At 45.3% G+C, this 25,403-nt stretch overlaps 1 protein-coding gene across 1 annotated transcript; it reads right to left on the reverse strand.

Annotated features, from left to right (window-relative positions):
* Nucleotides 1–21,589: 21,589 nt before the first annotated feature.
* On the reverse strand, nt 21,590–23,149 carry LOC104259334 (potassium voltage-gated channel subfamily A member 6-like). The gene has a single exon (XM_009814692.2). It carries the CDS (start codon nt 23,147–23,149, stop codon nt 21,590–21,592), a length of 1,560 nt encoding a protein of 519 aa, XP_009812994.2.
* Nucleotides 23,150–25,403: the final 2,254 nt, after the last annotated feature.

Genomic DNA, 25,403 nt, shown 5'->3' on the forward strand with positions numbered 1-25,403 from the left:
AATCCTGCTTTATTTCGTTTTCCCAGAAATGAGAAACATTTGAATCTTGTATGGGATTCTCCCTGCCCCCTCCCTCCAAGCCCTGTTCACATCTCGTTTCAGGAACTAAGGGTGTTAACCCCTTTAAAAACAAGAGCAACAAGAAAACCGCAAAGCAAGGAAACCAGTTTCCTGTCCATAAATGTTGTATTCCCTGCACATGGGGAAACTTCACCAACTCTACAGTAAGAAGATGCAACACCCTCTTTCGCAGCATCCTGACAGGACAGCCTTGCAGCATCCAGAATCCAGCCTAGCAAGGAAAAAAAAGTGTAACGTTAAAAAAATGCCCAAGACAAATGTGTTATTTCACGTGGATCACAGTTAAGACATGTCAACCTAAGGGTTCATTTCTTAATGAGAATGTTTGAAGGGACTGAATTTGAGCTATCTTGTCAATATAACTGCAGCTGGCTACAATGGAAAGTGCTACTTTTCTTTACTTACCTTGACACCTAGTGTGATTTGATTTATGGGGGATTTTTCCTTACAGCTGCTGGGAATTATACACAACTCTTCTTGCATGAGATGAAATACGCATATGAGAAGTTTGCAAAGTTTGGTACGATGCATTGCAGTGCTGGGCTGCTCCGAGGACGAAGACCCAAGGTCTGACCTTTACTGTAACTGGGACTTCGTTACGTTCCCATAGCCATTTTCCTGGTGTCTAATTTTAAGTCTTTTTAAGATAGATCTATATGAACAATTTGGTGTAGAAGCCTCTTCCTCCATGCCAGGATCAGGAAAGTCTATCAGAGCAAGAGAGGGAATTTTTTTAAATTAGATCTACAACAATTTATTGAGGCAATGGAAAATGCGTTGGGCCTGCAATGACTTTTCTTCATTTAGAGACTCCTCCATTGTCACACTTCAATGCAGTCCATTCTAGCTGCAGAGGTCTATCTGTGCTGGTGACACATAAAAACTAAAGGGCTATTCATAAGGTATTAAAAATATCTGCAGTCCTCCACAACAAAAGAGAGAGAAAGGGAAGACAGAAATGACTGGAATAAATGTGGCACTTGGGCCTTCCTAAATTGGTCAAAGTCTGCTACAATCCAAAAAGTCACATAACAGTTTCTCATAAAGCAAGCAATACTTACATTTCTTTTCTCTCTGCACGTCAACAGTGCAAAGCCTCAATTCTGCCAGTCTAACATGCCCTTAAGAGTTACTTGTTACATTTTAATTTACACAGGATGGGTTATGTGTTCCTATGACACATGGTTAGGATGTGATATTAAATTAATCATTTTAGGACTCCTGAGTCCTAAACAAAACTCTGAGGTCCTGACTTAATTTAATTGTGTGAGTAGTTGGCAGGGCTAGTCACGAGCTTAAAGAAGTTAAGCATGTGCCTGCCTAAATGCTATGAGAAGCTCAAGACTCGCATTGCAAGGAATTTACACCATTTATATTTTTACACAGTATTTTCCACCAAGAAAATTCCATTTCCCACTCAGTACAGGAGTGCGAAAGCAGCTTATTCCACCACGAAGACCGTACACTGTCTAGTCCTCGTGGTCCCGCAGCTCTTGCTACTGCTTGACAATGATTCAAGTAGCCAGAAAAAGAAGAGCAAGAACAGGCTATAAAAAGAGCGTACCAGTGAGAAAGCCCTGGGCCAGAAGGTGGGTTGCAACATTGCCAAAGACCACAGGAGGAGAAAGAAAGAAGTGGGAGAAACATCAGAGACTGGAGAAGCCTACGAAGTGAACAAGATTTGTCAAGAGCTCTATCTAGATTCAGAAAGGAAAAAATGGCAGTGGTATACAAAATATATCAATATGATTGCTCATATATATATAAACACATTCACACTCACACAGAAGCTACATATTTAAGCAATGACTATATATAGAGAGAGATGTGTAAAATATTGAAAGTAAGAATGTGTAAAATGCACTCACTCTTCAAAAAGTTTGCTAAGAAAAAGCCAACTCTACCAACAAAATGCACGGCATGCTTGCTTTGCATTCACCAAAATGGTGAGAAATCTCTGATTTGCAGGCTAAATCTGTGCTGATCTTAACGCAAAATTCCCTCACTTAATTTTCTTTCATGTAAGCTTTTTCCTGCAGATTTGTATGCTAGAAAGGGAAGTTTTCAATCCAGGGATTACAGAGAGTGAACAAGCCGGTAGAGATACAAAGGCTAGCTCATAGTTTTCCAAAAATTCAGCGCAACAATAAGTGGATACTAGTGATTGCTTGGAGTTTGGTAAGTCAGAGACACCATCAAACAATTCACAGGCAGAGACAGATGTCTGCAACATCTGCATTAGTTGAACCTATGACAAATCACTGGCTTTCCCTGCACAGTGAACAATCACAGTGGGGTTTGTTAGTCTGATTCTGCTCTTAGTTTTATACTGGTGTATCTGATGTGGATCTTCCCCAAAGTCAGTAGAGATGTTCCACTGGAAAAGAGTAGAGGATGAGAGTCTACATATTCAATACTTAATATCTAGGATCTCCTTTTATCCATCGTGTACATTAATAATCCAACAAATGCTTAGAAATTCTAAAATATACCTCCTTATAGCTTGATTCCTGATCTACAGGGAGAAAATCCCTGCTCCTTTATGGTTTGTAAATTTATTTAGTAAGGCTCCTTATCAGCAAACAAGACTCCTCTTGCACTGGAAGTATTGCATGGTTAAGGTACGTAATGTCATCTGCCTGTCCAAACTAAGGATTATGCTAAACTTAAAATCAATAGCAAAAGAAATGGTCCCAGTAAATAAAAAGAGACATGACATAAACAGGTTTTTGAGTTTAGCATGAAAAATTTTCTTGAAGTATTTGCAAATCCAAAAGCACTGTATAATACAGCAGCGAAGGACTGACATGAAACCAGGGGCCAGATCCAAGTTTATAGTTGTGTTTGAAAGCACCATTTAAATAATCACTGATGTAGAGAAAGTGATAGGAAAGATCTGACTGGGCCAAAAGAATGCAGATGGACCAAAGAGGATTTGTCTATGCCTATAACTCTACAAATGTAGAAGTAATAAAGGATCTACAAGGAACTGGCATGAAGTAAGGCAACTGTTGAAGCATACAACAAATGAAACACTGAAGTACTCCGTGTCAGCCTATGACTTACTCATTACTCAGTTATTGCTTGCTTACTTTTAAATAATATTTTAATATAAAGTACAAAACAAAGACAAGAATTTCCAAAGTGGCCAGTGACATTGGATGCTCAGCTTGACACTCCAAAGGGACTGAATTTCAGAAAGCAGAATACAGCTCTTGTACAGGCATCCAGAAACAAAACCTACTACATTGCTGCCGTTTTTTAAAAGGTCATTTTAAGAGGCCATTTTTTAAAAGTCTCATATATGTGTAGACAGATGCAAAGGATTAATTCTGGGGACCCATTTCTCTATCCCTTATTGCTCTTAATTTTGAGAGGTTGATACTGATGCCTAAGCTCATAGTAAATAGCTCCTAACTCCTCAGTGAGGCGTTCTGAAACCAGCGACATGAAAAACTAGACTACGCTCTGGAACGGGATCTAAACTCACCTGTCCAATTTTTCAACTCCATTTCAGATATCTCCTACATTTATGATTTGAAAAGATGCAATAATCCTCATATTTAAAAAAACCTGCTGCCTCCTGCTACTGTGCAAGATCCTTAAATACTTCTCAATGATGATAGATGCAATCCCATTCAAACTATATGTGTAAGTAAGAGGGAGATCTACACAGAGGAACAGCTACTGGCAAGTTAACTGAGAATAATTTAAGGCTTTGAGTGTCTCTGTCATAGCTGAAAACACTGGGGATAGCAAAAATGTAGGGAAAGTTGCTTCAAGTGGATGTAACTCCACTGAAGCAAATTTTACTTGCTTCCATTATGATAAAGAAACACATGTGGCAGCCAGGCTATTTTACCATGCAAGGATGAGGGAGAGGTGATTAAACAGACCAGATCCAATGTATTTACAGCACTCATCTTAAAACAGAGACGCAAAAAGGAGCAACAGAATTGTGAAGCAAGCAACTCTGTTTCTAATGAGAGGATAAAGTGACGAACTCCTTCCAGTGTCCTGCTACAGCAAAGGAAAACTGATGCAGTGGACATATAAAATCAGCTGATGTTACAGTTCAAGTGGAAAGATGCAGCACTGCCTCACATGAGATTGGTAGTTCTGGCTTGACTGAGTGAGTCAAAATATTCAGGGAAATTCCCAGTACTCCATCATCCTTCCTCAAATTAAATCCCCAGTTTAAACCCACACAGTGCGGGCCGTATGCAGCTCACACCACTCTCCCTAGGAGCCATCTGGAACTCCCTTGAGGAATGTCAAATTTCAAGCAAATGATCTGTTTAATTCTGACATTAACAGTTAAATCCAACATTGTTGGATTTAATGTCCTTCATGACATTGTGCAAAGACTATATTGACTTTCTCCAGAAAATGGCTCACGTGGCCAAGTCCCACATCCATTCCCTTCTACGTGCCTAAATCCAACGCAGCAAGGCAAAGTGCTTGTCCTCAGCTGCCACCAAACTCCGGAGACACACAAACCATAGAAAACACTGAATTTCTCCACATGCCTATGGCAAACGACAGTGCCACTCAGGCTGTCTTATGCTTCAGGCCTCCCCAGCACATACCACCAGCCCATACCTCACTATATGCATGGCTTAAAGCCTTCAGCAAGAGGTCCAGCTCTGAGCATGCCGACAAGCCGTGCTCCACACCTAGCGTGCTGACCACCGCTGCTTTTTCTCTCATCACACCAGAAGGGGAAGAGCCAGAAGGGGTAGTGGCTTCATCTTATAAAACAGCTCAGGGGTGAGGGCACTCATCCAGGACACGAAACACCTTGTTTCTGTGCTCTCCTCCATTGCAGTTCCCTCCCAAGAGAGCCCCAAAGCTCCAGTCATTAGCGATTTGGCCACCAGGTGTTCCCCGAGCTGCCTGTTTACATGGTCTTTGCAAAGCCTTACGATTTCAAGATCCACTGGCACAATGACAAAACAAGGCAGATGCACCAGGTTGCTGGTGGAAAAACTCTCACCCAGAGAAGAAGGAAGGAGCAAAGAGCAGGAGGTCTCATCCCCTGCTCCAAGGAGTGCTCTGGAGCCATACTTCCTCTTCTGCATCATTAATCCTATGTCCCATGAAGCTTCAGCAGCAAGGAGAACATCCTGCTGCACCCCTAAACCAGCCTCCTCTGATGCCTGGTGGCCAGGGAGCTCTCAGAATCACAGAATCATTAAGGTTGGAAAAGACCTGTAAGATCATCAAGTCCAACCACCAACCCAACACCACCATGCCCACTAAACCATGTCCCGCAGTGCCATGTCCACACGTTCCTTGAACACCTCCAGTGATGGTGACTCCACCACCTCCCTGGGCAGCCTGTTCCAGTGTCTCACCACTCTCCCAGTAAAGAAATTTTTCCTAATATCCAGTCTAAACCTCCCCTGCTCTCCTAGCAGTGTGGGTCCTGCTCACTGCACAAAAAGAAGCTGCCCTCTCCCTCATGTCTTGAAAGAGCCAGTCCATGCTCAGCTTCAAAAAAAAGGCTGTATCTCTGTTATCAGGGCAGGTTTCTGCCCTGTGAGTCCTGCTTCTGCACAGGCAGGGCGTAGAGCTTCGTGAACGTTGTGGAGGGTTCATGGCACACCCCAGCATGGGCTATCTAGGTAGCTCTCCAGTAGCAAAGGAAACCACTTAAATACTTTAAACGCCAAGGCAGGCAACTCTCCTCATGCAAATAATGGAGCCTTCACGGCCAACCTCACCGTTGCCACAAGCTGCCCTCACCCTACCGCAGTGCAGGTCGCACGTCCAAGCGTTGCCTCGTCAAATACCTCCATGGCCCACAGGACGGCACTGTGCCACCCCACAGGCTCGTCACTGGCTTTTGGTGGCATTTCCTGCGACAGTCAGTTGTAAAGCAGCCTTTTTCACACCACAGGTTTTTCCTTTGAATTTTCAGGCTTTTCAGAACCCAGCATAATTCTACAGATTCTCCCATGCCGGCACACCAGCTGATCCTCCGTGTCTTTGCTCAGAGAGATCACCATCTGCTTTCTGTGGGCATTTTGCTTGAATAAACAACAGTAAGCTTAACCCCAAAAAGGGTTAGCCTAGTAGCTACACAGCAACCTCCAGAACAACTGCTTCTCTTTGCTGCTGAGCAATTGTATTTGGTAAGCCTGAAACTAATTAATAACATCTATTGATTACAACACGCTTTGTATGTTCAAAGGACTGTACAAAACCAAATTCAGTTAACAGTCTTGCTAATTACCACATCATTTGCATTCTACTTAAGATCACCACAAAAGCTTAGTAACCTACAGCTATCAAACATGGACTGAAGGGGGCTCAAGCCTTTACATGGACATGCATGGACACACTTGACCCATATGCTCCAGCTCAACTGACATAGCTTCCACACAGTTTCGCGATCCCCTCCCATTTATGGCTCAAAGACAGAGCCAAACCACAGACATTAATATTTGGACTGTGCATCAGATTTCAAAGCCTTCTCAACAGCATTTGAGGATCCTAAGACACAGGTTTTAGATTTTTCCCTAGACTCAGAAAGCGTCCTGTCAAGAAAACCATTCTGGGAGAACCGCAGAGTCAATGACTTTAAATTAAAATTCAGCAAGATATGCTTGTTCTTATTAAAATTTTTTAAAAGGATCACGAAGGTCAATTATTTCAGCTTAAAGTAGCTGAGAAGACAAAGTAACTCGAGTTTTACTCAACTTGAGTCTAACCTTCCTTATCAGCTTTGACTTCAGCTGCTAGCCCTCGCTAAAGCCTTATCTGTTTTATCTTCATTGTTGCTTTAAATGCTTTTTTGCAGTATGGAGATACCCACGGAACCAGCACACAAAATGACAACAAAATATTAGAGCTGGGTCTACAGCAGAGGCAAAGATAAGAGTTGCTAAGGACAACAGGCTGCTGGGGACAGCAAACCAGCCATGGTCCTGCCGTCTGCTCTGCTTGTACCCGAGCCCTGGGAAGCCAGGCTTGTGACTGGAAAAGCGTGGAAAGGGGCTGGGGGACGAGGAAACTGCTGCCATGGTTGTGGCAGAGGCAATAGTCACCTGCACTCCTCACCTCTCCCCTCTTCCCAAGGGTCTCCAGGGCCCCTCTGGCTCAGCTCTCCTTTCTCTCTCTCTCTCTGTTCCTGCCCAAGGCTTAACTCTGGCCCCACATATGCAGTGATATTTAATTTTGCCTTCACGGCTGAGACACATCAGGCTGGCAAGGTAAAACGTTAATAAACTGAAAGCAACTGTATTAATTTATCGGAAAGTTGCCGCGCTTTGATGAAGTCATGGAGAAAGCACTGTGAGGGAAGGCATTGCTTTGGTGGACTCCACATGGGGAGGTGTGAATGGAGGTGGCATGGTGCAGGTCATATGCTCAAGGGATCACCAGAGCCACAGTCACCCGGATACAAGGAGCGTGATCAAAAACCAGCAATGTAAATGCAAGCAGCAAGTTCATTTACAGCTCGCCAGTCCCTAAGAAGTGGGTGATCTGTGTTCGAAGGATCCTTTGCTCCTGTCGCTCTTTCATGGTCAGGTACTAATCCAGCTTACAGCAAGAGGCAGGATTTTCAAATGTGCTTGCTATTGGTCTGACTCTGTTTCAGTAAAATCACTCGAAAAAAATCCCAATGGCCATGGCTTTAACAGGCATCTTTCAAAATGCTGTCTTCTACCAAACTTCTGGGAGTCAGATTTATAGTATCTTCTGAGTGCCTGGCTGATTATTAAGCATTATTTAGTATTTATACTCCCACTACAGTTGCCTGAAGACCCAGTAGTCAGGTTTACAATCATTGATGGAAAGCAAGGAAAGGGGTGGAGGAGCACAGGGAAATACTAACAGAGGCAATCTCACTGAAGCAAGTAAAAGGGTCAACATCCCACTTATCCTGTTTCCAGCTGTGAAAATAATTGTGCCGTTTAAGGAAGTTAGAACCACGTGAAATCAGAAACAGGCTTACAGAGAAGCTGACCAAAGGTCCCACCGTAACCAGCTGCCCCAGCTGCAAACCAAAGTCCAACTTCCCAGCCCTGCCTCACACCATCTGCTTGTGATTCCCTGTAGGAAAAAGGGTCATTTGCATTATCTGGAGAAAAATGCGTTTACCAGTGAATACATTGATTGTTCCTAGAGATCCTTATCGCTGATAAACACCCAACTGCATGCTGAGGAGAGAAAGACTTTATTTCCTTTCTACAGTTGGGGAAATTGAGGCACGGGAAAAATGAAATGTCAGATCCATACCAGATCCATACCCAGAATGTGCCCGTGAGCACAGACCTGTCCACAGACTGGTATGGTGCTGCGGCAGATTTGACAGTCAAAACCCAAAAACATTCAAATGGGAACTTCAGTTATGCTTCAAGCCACTGAATTTTCAAGATAACAGGTCTCATTTCCTAATCATACGGAAAATTGACCAGCTAAAAAACCTAAAAACTTCTAAAACACCCTGTACCACCCTGCCTAGTTGGCATCAGAAGAAAAATGTGCTGATATATGAATACCAGCTGAGAATTTGGCTCCACTTGCCTGAAACAAACTCTTTGCATCAGTGGGGTGTTAAAATATTTCGGCCATCAATAAAACTCTTCATGCATCGTGGTGGGCACAAAAACATGACAGTGGGCCCTCTCTAAAAATGTAACTGACTCAGGCACCTAAATACGCTATAGGACAGGAGGGAGTTTGCAAGAGGAGTCATCTGGGCCTTTTCACATATGCTTGCTTCTGAATCACCAATAGATGACTAAATATAAACCATGAGGAGCCATAACAGCCATTCTATGTATCCTCATATTCCTCTGAAAAACCATAAAGGAACAAAAACTAGCAAAGAATTTAGGAAGATTAGTTCTTAACCACGCCTGTGAAAATCTGGAAAAAAATGATCTTGCCAGATTCAAAGCGCAGATTCGACTGCTCAGTACCAGTGAGCTGCACCCAAATCAACCCCGTGCTTGGAGAGCTGATTCAAATCTGTGAGAAAGATAGTGAACTTCTCCCATCTCCAGCATATTTTCTTCTGCTGCTTTAATACCTTGGTCCCTGATAGCAATTCAAGCGGCGAAAAAAGAAAAACCTGCATAAATTTACTTCTTTTGGACTAGCTGTGAGAAGTTGATGTCAGCCTCTTATCTCTATGGCACATTCAATGGGCTTTCATTTTACCTTGCAGTAAGTCAGCTCTGGGCTTTGTCGGATAGAAATATTTTGCACGCCTTTAATTATAAGGCAGCCAGCAAGGGAACAGAGAGTCACGAATAAGGGGGGTTGCACTGAATATTTTGTGTCTGAGCCTGAGAAACAGAAATCAGTTCAGCATGGCCAAAGCATTGGCCTAAAGCCAACACAGAGCTAGGTAACAGCAGGACTTGTTAGCATTTGGATATTCCATGAGTCTGATGAACAGGGCCAAATGTTTTTCTGTGTTTGTTTGGTCCTCACTGTCCATATGTTAGTTACTACTGTTGTGACAGTAATATAACACAGTGTCCTTAGGGAGTAGGGGGTCCCCAACTGTGCCTGACATTATATAGGTGTTAGGTAAGAGATGGGGCACACTCAAAAAGATCCCCCTGTCTAAATGGTTTAGGGAAAAGGAGCAACTAAATGGCATAATACTGGCCCATTTTATTGCTGAGGCACTGAGATATGTAGGAGATCTGAAGGCCACGTGACAGTACTGGTGACTGTCTCCTTGACTCCAAGTCCAATATTTAATTACAAGACCGTCCTTATTAAGTGGTCTCTTAGCTAATGAAAAACCTTACACAACCTTTCGCTGCAACTTACTCATAAGCAGAAATGCCAGGGCCAGAAGTACCAGCGGGTGTTTTTCTGCTGCGTAGGTTACATGGTTGGGGGATGGAGGATGGAGAGGAAAGCTGCGTCTCCAAAACCCATCACAGCTATATCCCAGCTGCAGCTGGCTTGATCAACATGTATTCAGACATCTTCTATGGAAATGCTGATTAACGGTTACTATGCAAAGAAGAGCTCACTACTCATCTTCTCTGAAATCCACTTAGCTAAGTGTTAACGACAGTTCACAAATCTGCGCAGGTTTTTTTAAAGAGCCAAAGAAGGTGGTAAATAAGGAGGTGAGCTACAGCGAAGTGCTGATAGCACCTTCTACTTCCATTCTTCTTCCTAATACACCCAGAAAATTATCAGTAATAATTTTTATGGGTTTTTTTTTTTCCTATTACATAATCTATGAGTAAAAAGCTCCTCAAAGATTACCCGCTGAGTGGAAACAGGGGGAGCTCAGAATTCATAATGACATATTTCTAGCAATTCAGACTGCATTGTAAAAGCAATCTGGACTCATTAAACAACTTTTTCACCTGTGCAGGTTTTCCAGTTGCAGAAAAGAACAACTGGCCTGCCTCAGCAATAGCCAAAGCACTGGAACATGCCTTCTGTCTCTACTAATACATGCTGTAGTATCCATACCATTTGGTCTGGCATTTCATCTCTTTTGAAGCATCTGAATATCACGTAACTGAATTCAAGGAAGTATTGGAGCTGACACTGGAGCCACACTGCTAATAATCAGTAACAACCAATGGCTACCACTACCTTGCTTGGAAAAAAGTTTTTAAAAATAAACTCTCCTAAACCAAGGACAATCCCTTCCCTTCAAAAAAAACCCCAAACAAATACATGTTGTATCTTTCATTACAGATCAAAGTCAAAAAGACGTAAATGCAAAATTTTGTATTTTACCTTCTTTACATACATTTCCTTAAAAAAATTTAAAAAGCAAAAACATTCAGAACATCAAGAATATTATCAAAATTTTCCGAACATGCATTTTTCTAAGAATACCAAAATGAGCTGAAATGAAACTCCTCTCACAAATATTGCTGATTTGGAGGAAAAGGCATCTTTTGATGGCAATATATCCTACAGAAATGTTTGCAATACACTGTAGAAAACCGTAATAGATCATCAAATAACAGACTAATGGATAAGCAATAGTAAATGCCCCCAAAAATGTTTCTGAAAGTCACTGTGACATCTCCAAGGTCAGACTACAAAGATCAATTGCTTTGTGGGTATTATTTCATAAGCATGAAAGCCCATAGTCTACAGGACTAAAAGGAATGTACTTGACAGTACTATTTCTGATACCTTAAAATACAAACATAATTCAGAACTTGAGAAATATACAATATAATTGTGGTACTTATCTAAAGAAAAATTACAGTGATAAAGTAGATGTTCTAAGTTTGGCTGTCTGACACCAAATGGGACCAATAGGTAAATACCTACTCTAGACTTTTCTGGTTTATGTACTGATGAATAAGTGGAATTCAAACACAAAGCAAGTCAGTTCCTCCCTCACTGACAAGGGAGCTTATGCATAGAGCTCCTTACTGTTTAATGACAGCACTACCCTTAAAAATATAAACTCACTATGAGAATGCAGGTCTTGACTGTGGAAGGTTTAAAACTGAAGCATGGAAAGGGCAAATAGGGTCAGAACTTGGTCACAACTTAAGAGCACATTAGCATTCCACACGATAAAAGAATACAAAAGTATTCTTGAGCTGTTTACTTTGCAATGCAAAGCCAAAAAAAAAAAAAAAGAGTATGGGTAAATACTATTTATGCATAAATAAATCAGACTGGCTTGAAGATTCACAATAAATGCATCTCCCATGCTTCTTATATATCCTCATGAATCAGTATCATTTACTTGTAGGATTTGCTCCTGTGCTCTTTAACTGTACTCCCTTTCAAAGTCAACAACTCTTTGCTAAAAGACATGGTTGCTAGGGCCAAGAATATGAAGATTTGTTCTGTTGCACTAAAGAAGGAGTCACGGGTTCTGCTCTTGCTTTCCCTCCACTCTCCACAGCTAATTGTGCCTCATTCTGTTCCTGCTATAAAATCAAAGTGTAATAATGCTCTCTCACCATTAGAAAGTCTTTCAAGCTCCAAAGAGGTATATACAATTTTAACCGTATGAGCTCTTTGACCAGCTTTTTGCTCTGTGATTGTGTGGCGATTGCTGCAGTAGGACCTTTACATTAATGTTGCAGGCCTCAGGACCAGTGCTCTGTACACAACGGCAGTGCACGTGATATAACAACAGTAAATTAAGAAGCACGTAAACATATGCTGATGGTGGTTTCTTCCATCAATTTCAAAGTGAACTGAGCTCAGAAACAGATGCAACACTGTGTTCGTGGTTCAAAAGAAACTCGTTGGCTCACTCTCTAATTGTTATAATTCCTTTCTAATTTGGCTTACTGCCATAACTCAAGAAATGATGCCAAGCAGCTTGGGGCAAGCCCTTAAGACAAATTACGGACAACCGGATTTGTGTGCACCATCCTGCTAATGTCATTGATAAAGCTCAAGTGGTGGCCATATTCACATGCTTTCATAATGTGCATGATCAGTTGTAAAATTTTGCTTTGCTTTTTCCTTTTTTTCTACTTAAGGGAGAAAAAAAAGCAAAGCTACTTCAAAGTTTAAAAGCAGAACTTGTTAGCCAAAATACAGATACAAATCACAAGACGATGGTTTCCTCACAGAAGTGAACAAAGAGCAGCAACACGTTAGAAGGCTCAAGGACAAAGTACAAGGACTAGATCCTTCTTGGCGCTTTTGTGACACAGAGCTGGATGGATGGGTGAAGCTCCCACCTTGGCCAATGTCTTGGTCAATGTGCTGAGCTCAAGGGGATATTTTGTCACTTTCCCACAGGATGAAATGGACTGAAAGAGGTAAGAGAGGAAACATGAAGCTTTATTCTGTCTCTGCCAGAACAGTGCCTGGAATAGGAAATTATTCTGCTAACATCTTCAGGCCAGAGCGGCCATTGTTATCAACTGCTCTGACCTTCCATTCAACAAAAGTTGTTCAAGATCGTGCATCGCTGTTGATTTCTGCATCCAAATCAGATACCCTGGCTGAGCTGCAGCAGAGCCGGATCAAGGCTTTTCTCAAAAGTAGATGCAATGCACTGTTCCAATGATTCCAGGAGCTCACGGTAGTGAGGAATTACCAGAGACCCTAGGAAGGAGGAAGGTGAGCACAGAGCCGGAGAGCTCTGGATAAGGAGAAAGGACCAGACAAGGTCTGGTTGCAGTGAAGAGCAGTGAACAGAGATTGGTGGTTTTTTAAAGGGCATGGACTTCCCCTCTGTCTCCAGACTAGCTCCTAGAGGGACCTGGTATCCCCTGCCCCATCCTACCCCACTCCTAGGACTTCTTTCTCTTCCCCCAGTCCCATAGAGAAAAAACATCTCCCGAGACTCCCAGCTCCTCCCCTAGTTCTCCCTCCTACCCACACACCCCAAGTATTAAATAATAAAATCACCAGGATTTGGCATTTTGTAGCTAAGTGGGTGCAGTAGGGCAAATGAGTTGGAGGACACAAGAAATGAGAGAAGATCTTACAATTTCTCATCTATTTGCTATCTCAAATACTTCCCAGGTGGATTCTAGTAGACAGTCACTGAACCCAGGCTATTTCCATTGCATGTAACTACTTCAATATTATCCCTTTCATAAATTTAACAAAGTCCATCTGAAAAAATAAAATTTTGCTTTTTGCCTTCATTTCTCCAATTCAACCTGGAATGAGCTTTCATTTCTCCTTCTTTGTCTGTTACATTAGAAATCATCTTCTTCTTTCCAGGGTAAATTTATTCATAGCCAGTTCATGCTCTGTTGTTCAAACACCAACATTACCTTTCAGCTTGCATAGCTCTTACCTCTTTTGGCTACTCTGCCCCCAGTATTTTTGTAATTATAGGTCTTGTCAATCTTTTACCGGCCTAGAAAATCAGGCTCTTCCAGCTTCCTCTTGCAAAGCGGTTTCCATTCACCTGATCATTCCTCCTGTTCTTCCATGCATCCTTCCTGACCAAATTTAGGTCACCAAAAATGCACAGAGCATTCCAGATGAGGCCTTATAGAATTAACACTTCCCAGGTGGTACTGAACGTGCTCCTTCTGAGACTTTCAAAGACTTGCATCTGCAATTTTTATGGCTGCATTACTCTGGCAGGTCAACAAGTGACACTGGTTCTCTGGCTGATCTTCGCACCCCCAATCTTTTTTTTTATCTGTCTTCCCCAACTGATAAGCTTGCCCCCAGAATCCCTATCACAACTTTAATTTCTGTGCTATTTAATATCTTTCCATTTCCTAAAGTCAATTATTCGGTCATCCAGTTCCGTGTCCTAATCCACAGCCTTGATGCTGCTGCTTAGGTTGCTTCATTGCTAAATTTCATAATCTCAGCCCTACTGCTATTTTAAACAATCCCAGAACTAATCCTCGAAGAACTCCTTTAAGAACCACCCTCCTGTCCCACACTGCTTATATACTCTGTTCTTTACTGACTCTATTTCTTCTACTCACCCTCACCCGCCCCATCTCAGGTGGTGTTTTTTTTCCATACAGCATGCTAATGGCTTTTATATGAAGCTTTTTGTCCAGTTTGAGGGATAGCATCACTGAGATCAGCAGAGCTAGAGCAGGGAAGAAGTAGCCCAATTTGTTTAAACTTGGTATGCCCTGAAAATGGAGACTGGAGCCAGCAGATCTAGAGCCAACTTGCCAGGACTGCAACAATTTTCACATAGCCATAACAGCAAAAAGCTGTACAAGGGGTAGAGTTTGTCTTCATGTCTACCTCTTCTACCCTTCTGTTATATTATTTAAGACTTGCAATTACATTTCTTTAGCTTAAAAAACTCTGCCTCCTTGGAAAACATATCCAAGCAAAAGGAAGCTGATGGAAATTGGAATGGGAAAGCAGTCAAGGACCAGCATCTGCTCCATTTAACACAGGGAATGTTGTGACCACGCATGCCCCACGCCAGCCTGACTTCTGGTCCAGCCAGGCATGTGAGTGTCACGTCACACAGAAGAGCTGGTACAGTAATGGTGCACGTTCCCGAGAGCACCATAGCAGGTAAGCAAACAAAAAGACTGTGGTCCAATTCTGCTTTCACCAGGGATAAATTTGGAGTCACTTCACTGACGTCAGTGGAGTTATTCCAGAATTGCACCAGTGTAAAAGAGGGCAGCATCTGCTTCCTGAAAATGGATGCCATCAAGCTAATTGAAAACAACAGATGCATCAACGAGCAGCAAGAGGAGACGGTAATGTTCCAGTTTTCTTGTAAAATACCATTTAATTTCTCTCCAGAGAATGTAAGAGAATACGTAGTCTAAAAGCTAAATCTTCTGTCAGTGTAAAATTGTATACAACCTTTTAGGTGAATGGACCAATGTGTATCTACGACACCTAAAGAGATCTATTCTAGACACCTGCATTTACAGACCTCTTCTTTGGGCCTGATTCTTCTCTCACAGTTACTTAAATTAGGAGTCACACCATATATATATATCCTTAAGGATACATTTATCTAACCTCAGGTAGAGAGCAGAATCGAGACCCCAGTTTTCTTTAAACAAACAATGGCTACAATGCCAATTAAATTTGGTAATTAAATTGGTAGATTTGTGATTTATAGCACTTTTTGACTAAGGGTCTTCCAAAACTTTACACCACTGAGTAAATATCTTCGTATCCATTTAGTGAAAATGAAGCCAAAGAAGGACTTACTGAACTCTCCATGATATTTTGTATGAAGACAGAGGTTTCCCGTGAGCCTTGTCTCTAATGAACAGGCAACATAGCTTCAGTATTTTAGGGTGACCATGGAAGTTGGTGAGCACTTTCCCTCCTGTAAATCCTTTCCTTTCTTTCACTAAGAAAAAACCGTACACGGGAAAGTTCAATCTATTGCTTCAGCCCCTCTCAATTTGCACTACAAACAACAAGGATATTTCCTGCGGAGAATGTTTGTCAGTGAGTGTTTATACTTAAGGAACGTAAAACCCATACCGATCACAGTTATATGCTTCCCAAAGCGTAAAACTATGCTATAATATTCAAGCTCTTGTGCCAGCCCACAAGCCCCAAACAGGCTACCCTGGAGCAAGTGAAAACCCAGCCAGTGAGGCAAGGCATACAGAATTGACATCTACTAACAACATAAACTACGCTGGAAATCAAGATTACTGCAGTCCCTGTCTGCTTTCCCCCAAAAACATTCTTCTGGGTTTATCTCCCTGACTAGGGTCTTGCCCTGTTTAGGACCTGACCCTGCACAAGAAGAGCTCCTTCTTGTAATTAACGGGCAATCTCATCACCAACTGTCTTTGGCGGCAGCTAAGGACACAGCATTCACTGGCAATTGTTCATTTTATCAGAGGATTAAGTCTTTTCATCCTGCAAGCACCTGCTCCCCTCCTTAACTTTATGCATAAATCAGATGACGGCAAGTCAGGGATTCGACCCTGAGCCTGCTGATAATATGGCTACATACGTCTTCAGAATAGGATTTGTCTGGAGTGCGAGCTCCAAAGGGCTCAGGCTGTGCTTTTAGTTACGGCAATGGAAATAGAGCTATCTTGTGCTTACAGGGCTGCAGCTGAGGGCAGAATCTCGTTTACTCTTAAACTCCTCTATGAATTTCTCTGCACATTTCCACCACTGAGAAAAATAAATAAATAAATAAAATGCTGCCACTCTTATTTTTGTCAGCATAAACTTAAAAAGAAGCTTAACTTTGCTGAGTTTAGTAGACTTACCTGGACTCAGGTCGGATGAGAGCTTTTGGGAAAGCTGTGGTTAACTCCTGCTGTAGTCTGCAGATCTTTCCCTGATGTAAACAGGACCTCAAGAAAAGAACAAACGAAAATAAGCGTTTTAACAAATAGTACATATGTTTTGACTTGATGCAGAAGATCGAAGTTGGAGCCCAATATAAACCAAGGTAGTTGTACTAAATGGAGTTTTGCCAGCCTGAATCAGCAGATGGTGAGGATCTGGTTCATACTATATTTTTGTAGTTTATAATTATCTTTCTTTCTTCACCTAGAACCAGATTCTCCCTTTAGGCTGCAAATCTTAATTAGGAAATCCTTCCTCATTAATTGCAAGAAACTCTTAGCCATTAATTTCACAGAAGAAAAAACCTTACCTACTTCTGCTATAGCGGCAGATGCTGGAGCTGTTTGTTCCTTTGCTTTTAGGGATGGTGCTGTTCTTTCCATTACAGTATGGAAGACACTTCAGTCCTTACCCTCTCTCTTGCTGCCCTGAATTTCCTTTACGCTCATTCTTCTTCATCTCTGTAGGGATCTCTGTACGCTGAACGAGAGGGCCTAGGAGAAAACACCAAGTCCAGTCACCTTCACCCCCACAGCTGCTCTAGCAGTGATTTTTCATCCATGAAAGCTGGATCAAAAGGAACAGGGCCAAACCAGAAAATTGCTCAAAAATCCCAAATTGCAACATTTTCCGAACAGGAGTTCTATCTTGCAGGTAAGTGCAGGAATCCACCAGTAATGTAGACTTTGAAATATCGCAAAACAGCTCTTCATGGCTTTCACGCTTACAGTCTTTTGTGTGGTTGACGAGTTGCGGATTAAAAAAAGTGTCCTCAGTAAAATTCTTCCTTTCCTTCCTTTCCCACCTCCAACAAGATGATTTCTGCCCTGTCCTGCTTTGGTGCAAAATATCCTGTGGGAAAATTATCTGGGGAACTGATAGTCACAGAACAACCAAGGGTTCAGGAAGGAGCGATAGTCTCTTCTTCCACAGCAAAACTATTTCCTAGTGAGACTGTTGAAAGAGGAGTTTCTGTTTTTTTAATGTGATGCTTTAGCTCATATTCCTTGTCACCAGGCACCCAGATGATGGATTCACAGGCCGGGTGCCCCTCAGCCCCTTGACTAGGAATGCTCAGATTGTCCTTCACACGCTCCCCACCTCTCTGTGTGCAAGGATATACGAATAAAATCCCTTCCCACCTCCTGGTTTGCACTCATTGCTTTCAAATGCTGATAACTCTCTGTCCGGAGTTGGACAGCACAGTTGTACATGACATAAGGTGATGGGATCATCTTCAGTAAGCAAGGAAAACAGCTGTAAAGACAAGGTACTAATATCTGAGAACTGAAAGTATTCAACGAGTGCTTTTGCTTGTAGCCAAAGTCACAGGGTAGAGAGAAACAGTCTGGGAGGTTGTTATGGAAACAAGTCCCTGGAGATGCCTACTTTGCTTCACGAGGATGTGCTCTGCCTTCAGAAGGGAACAGCTAGACGGACAGAGAGATTTGTATTTCCAACGTCCAGGAGTGAGAGCTAAGGGCTGAGAACTTGAGGTAAGATTTTTGAAAGCGTCTCTGTGATTTGGTGACACGAGTCCTCTGTAAAGTCAGTGGCCGGGGTGCCACTATGTCACTTCAGTCACTTGAAAGGCTCCTTAATAAAAATGTCAAATTCCAGAAGTTCTATAATATATAGTATTATTGATGACTCTGGGACTTCACTGCCTGGCTTTTCAGGAGACGCTTAGAGAAGGATTTACACACCCAAACGAAAGTCCCTAGGTCACAGTTTCCAAGCTCCTGCCGGCTTTTTATGTTTCTCTTAACTCTAGAAAACCCAGGGAGCAAACACTGCTCCCATTTTACACATTTTCATTTGCACTTTCTTTTCAGAACTGAAAAATGTGGATGGCAAAAACTGCCCAAAAGCTGTCTGTTTGCAATAAAGTTCCTTCGCCCCAGTGAAGGAACAAGAGCATCTCTGTAAGACACATTGGGATTCTGCTACCAACAATTTGTCTCACATCTCTTTTTGGCGGACTCTCCGTGCCCAGCCGTCTGTCGTGCTGGTCGGGAGAACAACCTGTTCCGAGCAGGGAGGGCTCCTGCCTGGCAGGGGCACCGGGGTCAGGCCCAAGGGAAGAAAGGAGCACGGGAATTTTCTGACGTAGGCTCAGTGTGTCTCATGCCTCCTCCTGAACTCGTGCTTAACCTGAGTTTTTTATATCTTACTTTGGGGAAACTTTTATCAGCTGATACGCTCGGGCATAAAATAACCCCAAACATGGGCATTCTGCGAGGAGACAGCAGCGGCCTTGAAACATCCCTCTTAAATAGCAGGTTCTTTTGCTAGTTTCTAGTGCGTCTGCTAGAGCAACACAAAATTTGAAGAGGAGTCACAGAAAAGATTTCATTATAGTGACCCTGAAACACAACTAAGAACAACAACAGCTTTTTGCCGAATTAACTCAATGACCAAGACAACTTTTTACACAAAATCAACCAACAGAGATGCCACCGTGCTGATCCTTCCTCAGTCCCACTTACTCACCGGGATTACTTACCCACCGGCTGGTTACATGCTTCAAGGGATGCAGAATGGCTCCCAAGGCCCAGACCGTCACAGACATTTGCCTTGGTCCCGAGGAACCAAAGAAGGATTAGGCACCTATGTATTCAGGCAAACTCCTCTCAGCTATGGAGCCCTCACCGCATCACACTTGCGTCTCCCAGACTGACCTGCAGTAACCGAGACAAGTGGCATTTTGCCACTGACTTCAGCAAGAGAGCAGAGGTTTTAATATAATGGTTGTGCGCTGACCCCGAGGGAGATCCCTGTACATTAAAAACCTTTGAGAAGACGACGGGACTCTGGAGAAATGCAGCAGTTGTTAGGATTTACACAAACAACTTCTACTGTATGATCAGGACCCAGATGAGGAGAGGCCACAATAAAAGCACTCTAGGCATGGAGCCAGGTCTCAAGATGACGAAAAACAAGCAGGGTAACAAAGATGCAAACAGATCCCATCTCAAAACCAGTTCTATAGCCGATTGTAACTATATTAAAGTATATGCCTTGAGCATTCTTAGCCTTACGGTTGAAGAGCATAATATATACATATACATCAAAAGTATCCTATATATTTTGCATCTCGGTATTATGTCCGGTTTATGTATTACATGTGTCACATGCAATGTGTAGTACATTCTAATATGCATATCATACAGTATGATGCAAGGCATTAATGGCTGCCTGTGCTTTCATACACATGCACACATATGAATGCAGATTATACACTTAGATTTAAAACAAGAAAGACTTTTCCTTGCAGGAAGATTTGCCAATAGAATCTGAAAGCATCCATCTCCCCTTCTCACCCACTGGCAGCACTTGAAACATTTTAAAGTTAGGTGTAAGGCAGAGCTGATTAAAAAAATGAAAATATCTGGGAAGCAAAATGTGCATCTTAAGATGCAAATCTCTGGTCCCTTGGCAAACCCAGCACTGCAGGCCAAGCTATGCATTTTGCATTGCTAGCAGCGTAAGTTGCTCTCACAAAACCCAGTGCATGCAAAAGACATTGCTGTGCCTTCTGTTCGTGAAATACCAAGAACTGGCTAGATCAGTAATACAGCAAAAGCACCTCTTCCAGGCTAGCTGTTTCTCCCCTCATTTGAAAGGTCTGGGGTATGCTGTTGGGTTTGTGCAGATGGCTTAGGGAAGTTTGTACCCGTGCCAATCTCAATCTCAAACGCTGACACACTTACCCTGGGGCAATTTATGCCTGTGACCCGCTAAATCAGTGCCGTCTTCAGCCAGCACAGGTGCAGCTGCCTGTGGTCGGGGTTCTTCAGCAACGTCAACAAAATACCAACATGCAAACTTCCCTCAGCTATACAAACGCTTCAATAAGAACACAGCGGACTCAATCGCTCTCATATGCCCGAATACAGAACTGGGTATCTGAAGCATAAAGTACATCTCATTAAACGCTATTGTGTGGAGATAAACTGCAGAGATAACAAATGAATTTACTCAAATGTGCCTTGCATCAGAAGGCACTTACCGCTACGAAGATTAAGTTGGTACTATAAAAGCCAATTAACATCAGGGCACCGGCATAAATAAGGCTGAAATAAGTTCAAAGCACAGAAAATCTTCACCAAGCCTGTTGATTTCTATAAGCCTGTTTTTGATAAATGGTATATGGTCACAAGTAGCAAAGAGCTTTTAGATCTATGCGCCTTTTTTGAAACACAAACCACAAGGATCTTTAGCATGCCAAGGGTTGCAAAGAAGGAAGGCATCTGCTCGCTGACTATCCCCTACAGCTGCAGAACTCACTGTGATGCTGGCTACAGCGTTTCCATTATTCAAAGGCAATGGCATGGCAGGCGTGACTGATCGCACAGCCAAGGGCACGGCGCTGGCACAGGAACTAAGGGCACAGCTTGAGCCAGATGTTTGTAGCCCCTTTAACTGTTTACTCCCTGCCGAATCCTTCAGCTAAAGTAGCGGCAAGGGCTTCTCTGCTAGTGAAGTGGAAAGACTAGGTTTCAGGGCAAATATTGGCTTAAAGCAGGCTTCAAAAACAGAGAAAGAAATCCACGAGGGAGTGGGGGATGACAGCTAGCGCTCCACGGAATAAAGCAAGAACATTTCTGGCTGCACACGGTAATGAGAAACAGCAAACGAGGACAGAAGAGCCCATTATCACAATCATTCTGTTTACGGTATCACAATTCACAGTCTGGCATGTAAATGCTGAATAGATCCAGCTGCTAGTGGGAAGGCGGCTGTGCAGCAGCTTGCAGCTCTGTGCCTGGACCCAGGATAACAAAACTGATCACACCTCTGTCAGCATTTTCTTCTCTTTATAACCCTGGTTGTTGGGAGGAATGAAGTTGGAATATTTCATGGACTCCAGGTCTTCTGCTTCCAGGAATTCAGATTTGCTGAGAGACTGATTACTGTCCCCCTTCTTGGGCTCAGAGAAGGGTGACTGCTGCTGGCCACAGCTGACGTGGGTGTACTGGCACTGCTCTTCATGATCAGTCTCTCGGTGGTAGAAGTAGTTGAAGTTGGACACGATGACAGGGACAGGGAGGGCAATGGTGAGCACACCTGCGATGGCACACAAGGAACCCACAATCTTGCCACCAATTGTCATGGGATACATGTCCCCATACCCCACGGTGGTCATGGACACCACCGCCCACCAAAAAGCATCAGGGATGCTGGTGAACAGGGAGTCGGGGTCATCAGTCTCTGCGAAGTAGACGGCACTGGAGAAGAGGATCACCCCGATGAAGAGGAAGAAGATGAGGAGGCCCAGCTCCCTCATGCTAGCCTGGAGAGTCTTCCCCAAGATCTGCAGCCCCTTGGAGTGCCTGGAGAGCTTGAAGATCCTAAAGACTCTGACCAGGCGGATGACTCTGAGGATGGCCAGGGACATGGCTTGCTGCTGGCCTCCATTGTTGCTGCTGCTCCCGGGCTGCTGCTTCTGCTGCTGCTGCTGGGCCAGCTCGGTGCCCAGGGTGATGAAGTAGGGGATGATGGCCACAATGTCGATGATGTTCATGATGTTGCGGGAGAACTCGGGCTTGCTGGGGCAGGCGAAGAAGCGGACAAGGAGCTCAAAGGAGAACCAGATGATGCACAAGGTCTCAATGAGGAAGAAGGGGTCGGTGAAGAAGGGGCCGGCGCCGGCAGCGTGGCGCAGGGGCGGAGGAGTCCCACTTGGCGGTGGCAGCGGTGGCAACAGCAGCGCCTCGTCGCCGGGCTGCGCCGCCTCCCCAAAGCCAGGCTGGGCTCCCTTGGCCTCCTGGCGGAACTCGGGCAGGGTCTCCAGGCAGAAGATGACGATGGAGATGAGGATGACCAGCACGGAGACAATGGCGATGGCCCGGGCCGGCCCAGAGCTCTCGGGGTACTCAAAGAGCAACCAGACCTGGCGCTGGAAGTGGTGCTGGGGCAGGGGCTTCTCCTCCTCTTGAATGAAGCCCTCGTCCTCCCGGAAGGTCTCGATGGCCTCCTGGCCCAGCTGGTAGAAGCGGATCTCCTCCAGGAAGATGTCGAGGGGCACATGGACTGGCCGGCGAAGCCGCCCCCCGGACTGGTAGTAGTAGAGGATGGCGTCGAAGCTGGGACGGTTGCGGTCGAAGAAGTACTCGTTGCGGAGCGGGTCGAAGTAGCGCACCCGGCGGCTGGGGTCTCCCAGCAGCGTGTCGGGGAAGATGGAGAGGGTCCGCAGCTGCGTCTCGAACCGCAGCCCCGAGATGTTGATCACCAGCCGCTCGCTGCTGCAGCAGCTGCCGCCGCTCCGCTCCTCGCCCGGCGCCTCCGCCTCCCCCTCGCCGCCGCCCGCCCGCGGGGCCGCCAGCGCCAGCGGCTCCTCCGCCCGCATCCCGCCCGCTCTGCCCCGCCGCCGCCGCCTCGGCCCGCTCGCCTTCACCGCCCGCCGCCGCCCGCCGCCATCCGCCCGCCGCCGCCGCCCCGCGCCCCGCCTGTTGCGCCTCGGTGCGGCCGCGCTCCCTCGGCAGCTCCGCGGGGCTCCCGGCGCGGCGCAGCTCCTCCTCCGGCCCCGGCCCGGTCGCGGCTCCGGCCCCGGCCCCGGTGTGCTCTGCCCCGCGCTGGGGCACCGCGCTGCTGCCCGGCGCGCCCGGCTCTGCCCTCCCCGCCGCGCACACACGCACAGACGGGAGCGGGCGGGAGAGAGAGAGGGAGAGGAGGGGAGGGAGGTGTGCGAGCACGCACACACGCGGGTGCACGGAGAGAGGTACAGGCGGACACGCGGAGACGGGCACCCGTGGGCAGGGGCACTCACGGAGACGGAAAGCCGGAGACACGCAGGGAGAGGCAGCGCCAGCGCGGACAGGCTCGGGTACAGACGGATGCGCGCACCCACGCAGCGAGACACACACACGCACCCGCGGACGTGCGCGGAGGCTGGCGCTCGCCCCCCGCCGCGGCGGCCGCGGCAGCCCCAGCCCGGGGAGGGGGTGCGGGGGGTGTCCCCCCCGAGGGGATCCCGCTGCGGGCGGCAGCTCTGCGGCCGGGTGCTCCGCAACAGCTCGCCCAAGGGCCGGCACCGCCCCCGCCCTTCTTTTCCCCCACCCCTCCAGCGTGAAAACCTGCCCCCGGCCCTTCGGCCAAAACCCCGACGGGGGCTACTGCCACCAGCCTGGGCCGGTGCTCGGAGCTCAGCCGTGGGAGCCGGGAGACCTCGGTCTTGGTCCCCTCCCCGCCGCAGGCTGGAGTTGACCTTGAGCCAGTCACTCCAGGCCTGTGGCTCGCGGGCCTCCGTTTATGAAGGTCATAGCCCGGGTGCGAGCACACCAGCGGCACTGCACCGTCCACAGACGGAGACAACCTGTCACACAGCAAGCAGCGCGACTGGGGAAAGACACAGGTAAATACGGTTTCTCTCCTCTCATTTGGGGCGGATAGGCTTTGCCCCTTCTCCCAGGTACCAAGCAGGTGAGCCTGCTCATTTTCTTTCTCTGTTTGCCACCACACAGTCGGCACTTAGTCCCCCTGGGAGCCAACACTGCGTTTCACAGGCAATCAGACTTCCAGCTCTTTTGCCTTCAGAAACCTGTGGCTTGCCCCATCCCTGTCACGCTTGGCACCTGAAAGCGTAGAGAAACTCGCGACAGTGTACGTTCTCCCTCCGAAAATGCGGCTAACAGGTGAGGCTGCTTCCATCCTTCCCAACACAAAAGTCTGTCTTTCCCTTGAAAGCCCTTTGTGGGTGCTAAATATTATTATTAACCAGGCTTTTATCATCATAGTATCTGACGCCTTTGCTGGCTGCGAGCCATATGCTTAGCCTACACTATCTCTTAGCAGCACAGATCTGGAAGAAAACATTCCCCTCTTTACCTCTCCTCCCAATTCCTCTCTAACTAGCTGGCAATATTCAGTTACTTCAGGCTCTGGACATTTTGACCGGCTGACTATGGCTGCCTTGTTGGGCTCTGTCCTCAGGAAGGAGGTGAATATGATTTAAATGTCGCTTAAGCCTTTTTCCTTTCTCACTCATTAGCATTGAAGATGGCTGTTGCAAAAGGAAGCATGTTTTTTCATCTATATGAAGATGGCTGTCGCACAAGGAAGCATATTTTTCTTTCATATTATACATAATGAGGGTATGGCAACCAGATGAAAAATACTTTGCTGGAGAATGTACCTTTTCTTTTAAAAAATGAATCAGTGTTTACCTTTGTGATAGTAAAATGCTTCTTGCTGAGATTCCTTTCTCAATTATTACAATGAATTATTCATTCACAGGATTATTTGAATCATAATTATGATTTATTCATTCACATGGTTAACTATTGAGAAATCCTTTAAAAAGAGCTTTTGGGAGGGTGGAAAAGCTGCTGAGGTTTATAAGAGGATACAGGGCATGTCTACATTGCCATCACTGTTGCGATTGAGCTCCTCCTGTACTGGGTTTAAACGAGCAAGCTTCAAGCAGCAGAGCGGAGACAGCATGGAGCTCCGCAATGGTTTGCGGGACCATTTTCCAGCCCACGCAGACATTTCATGCTGCCACAGCTCCGGTCTTCACGTTACCTGAGCTAGCAGTGCTACAGATAGCTGAGGTGCCTCCACGCGAGCTGCAGTCCCACCTGGCCATGCCTACCCGCTCCGCT

This window comes from Gavia stellata, chromosome 4 (assembly GCF_030936135.1).
Source record: "Gavia stellata isolate bGavSte3 chromosome 4, bGavSte3.hap2, whole genome shotgun sequence".
In the NCBI taxonomy this organism is placed as follows: Eukaryota; Metazoa; Chordata; class Aves; order Gaviiformes; family Gaviidae; genus Gavia; species Gavia stellata.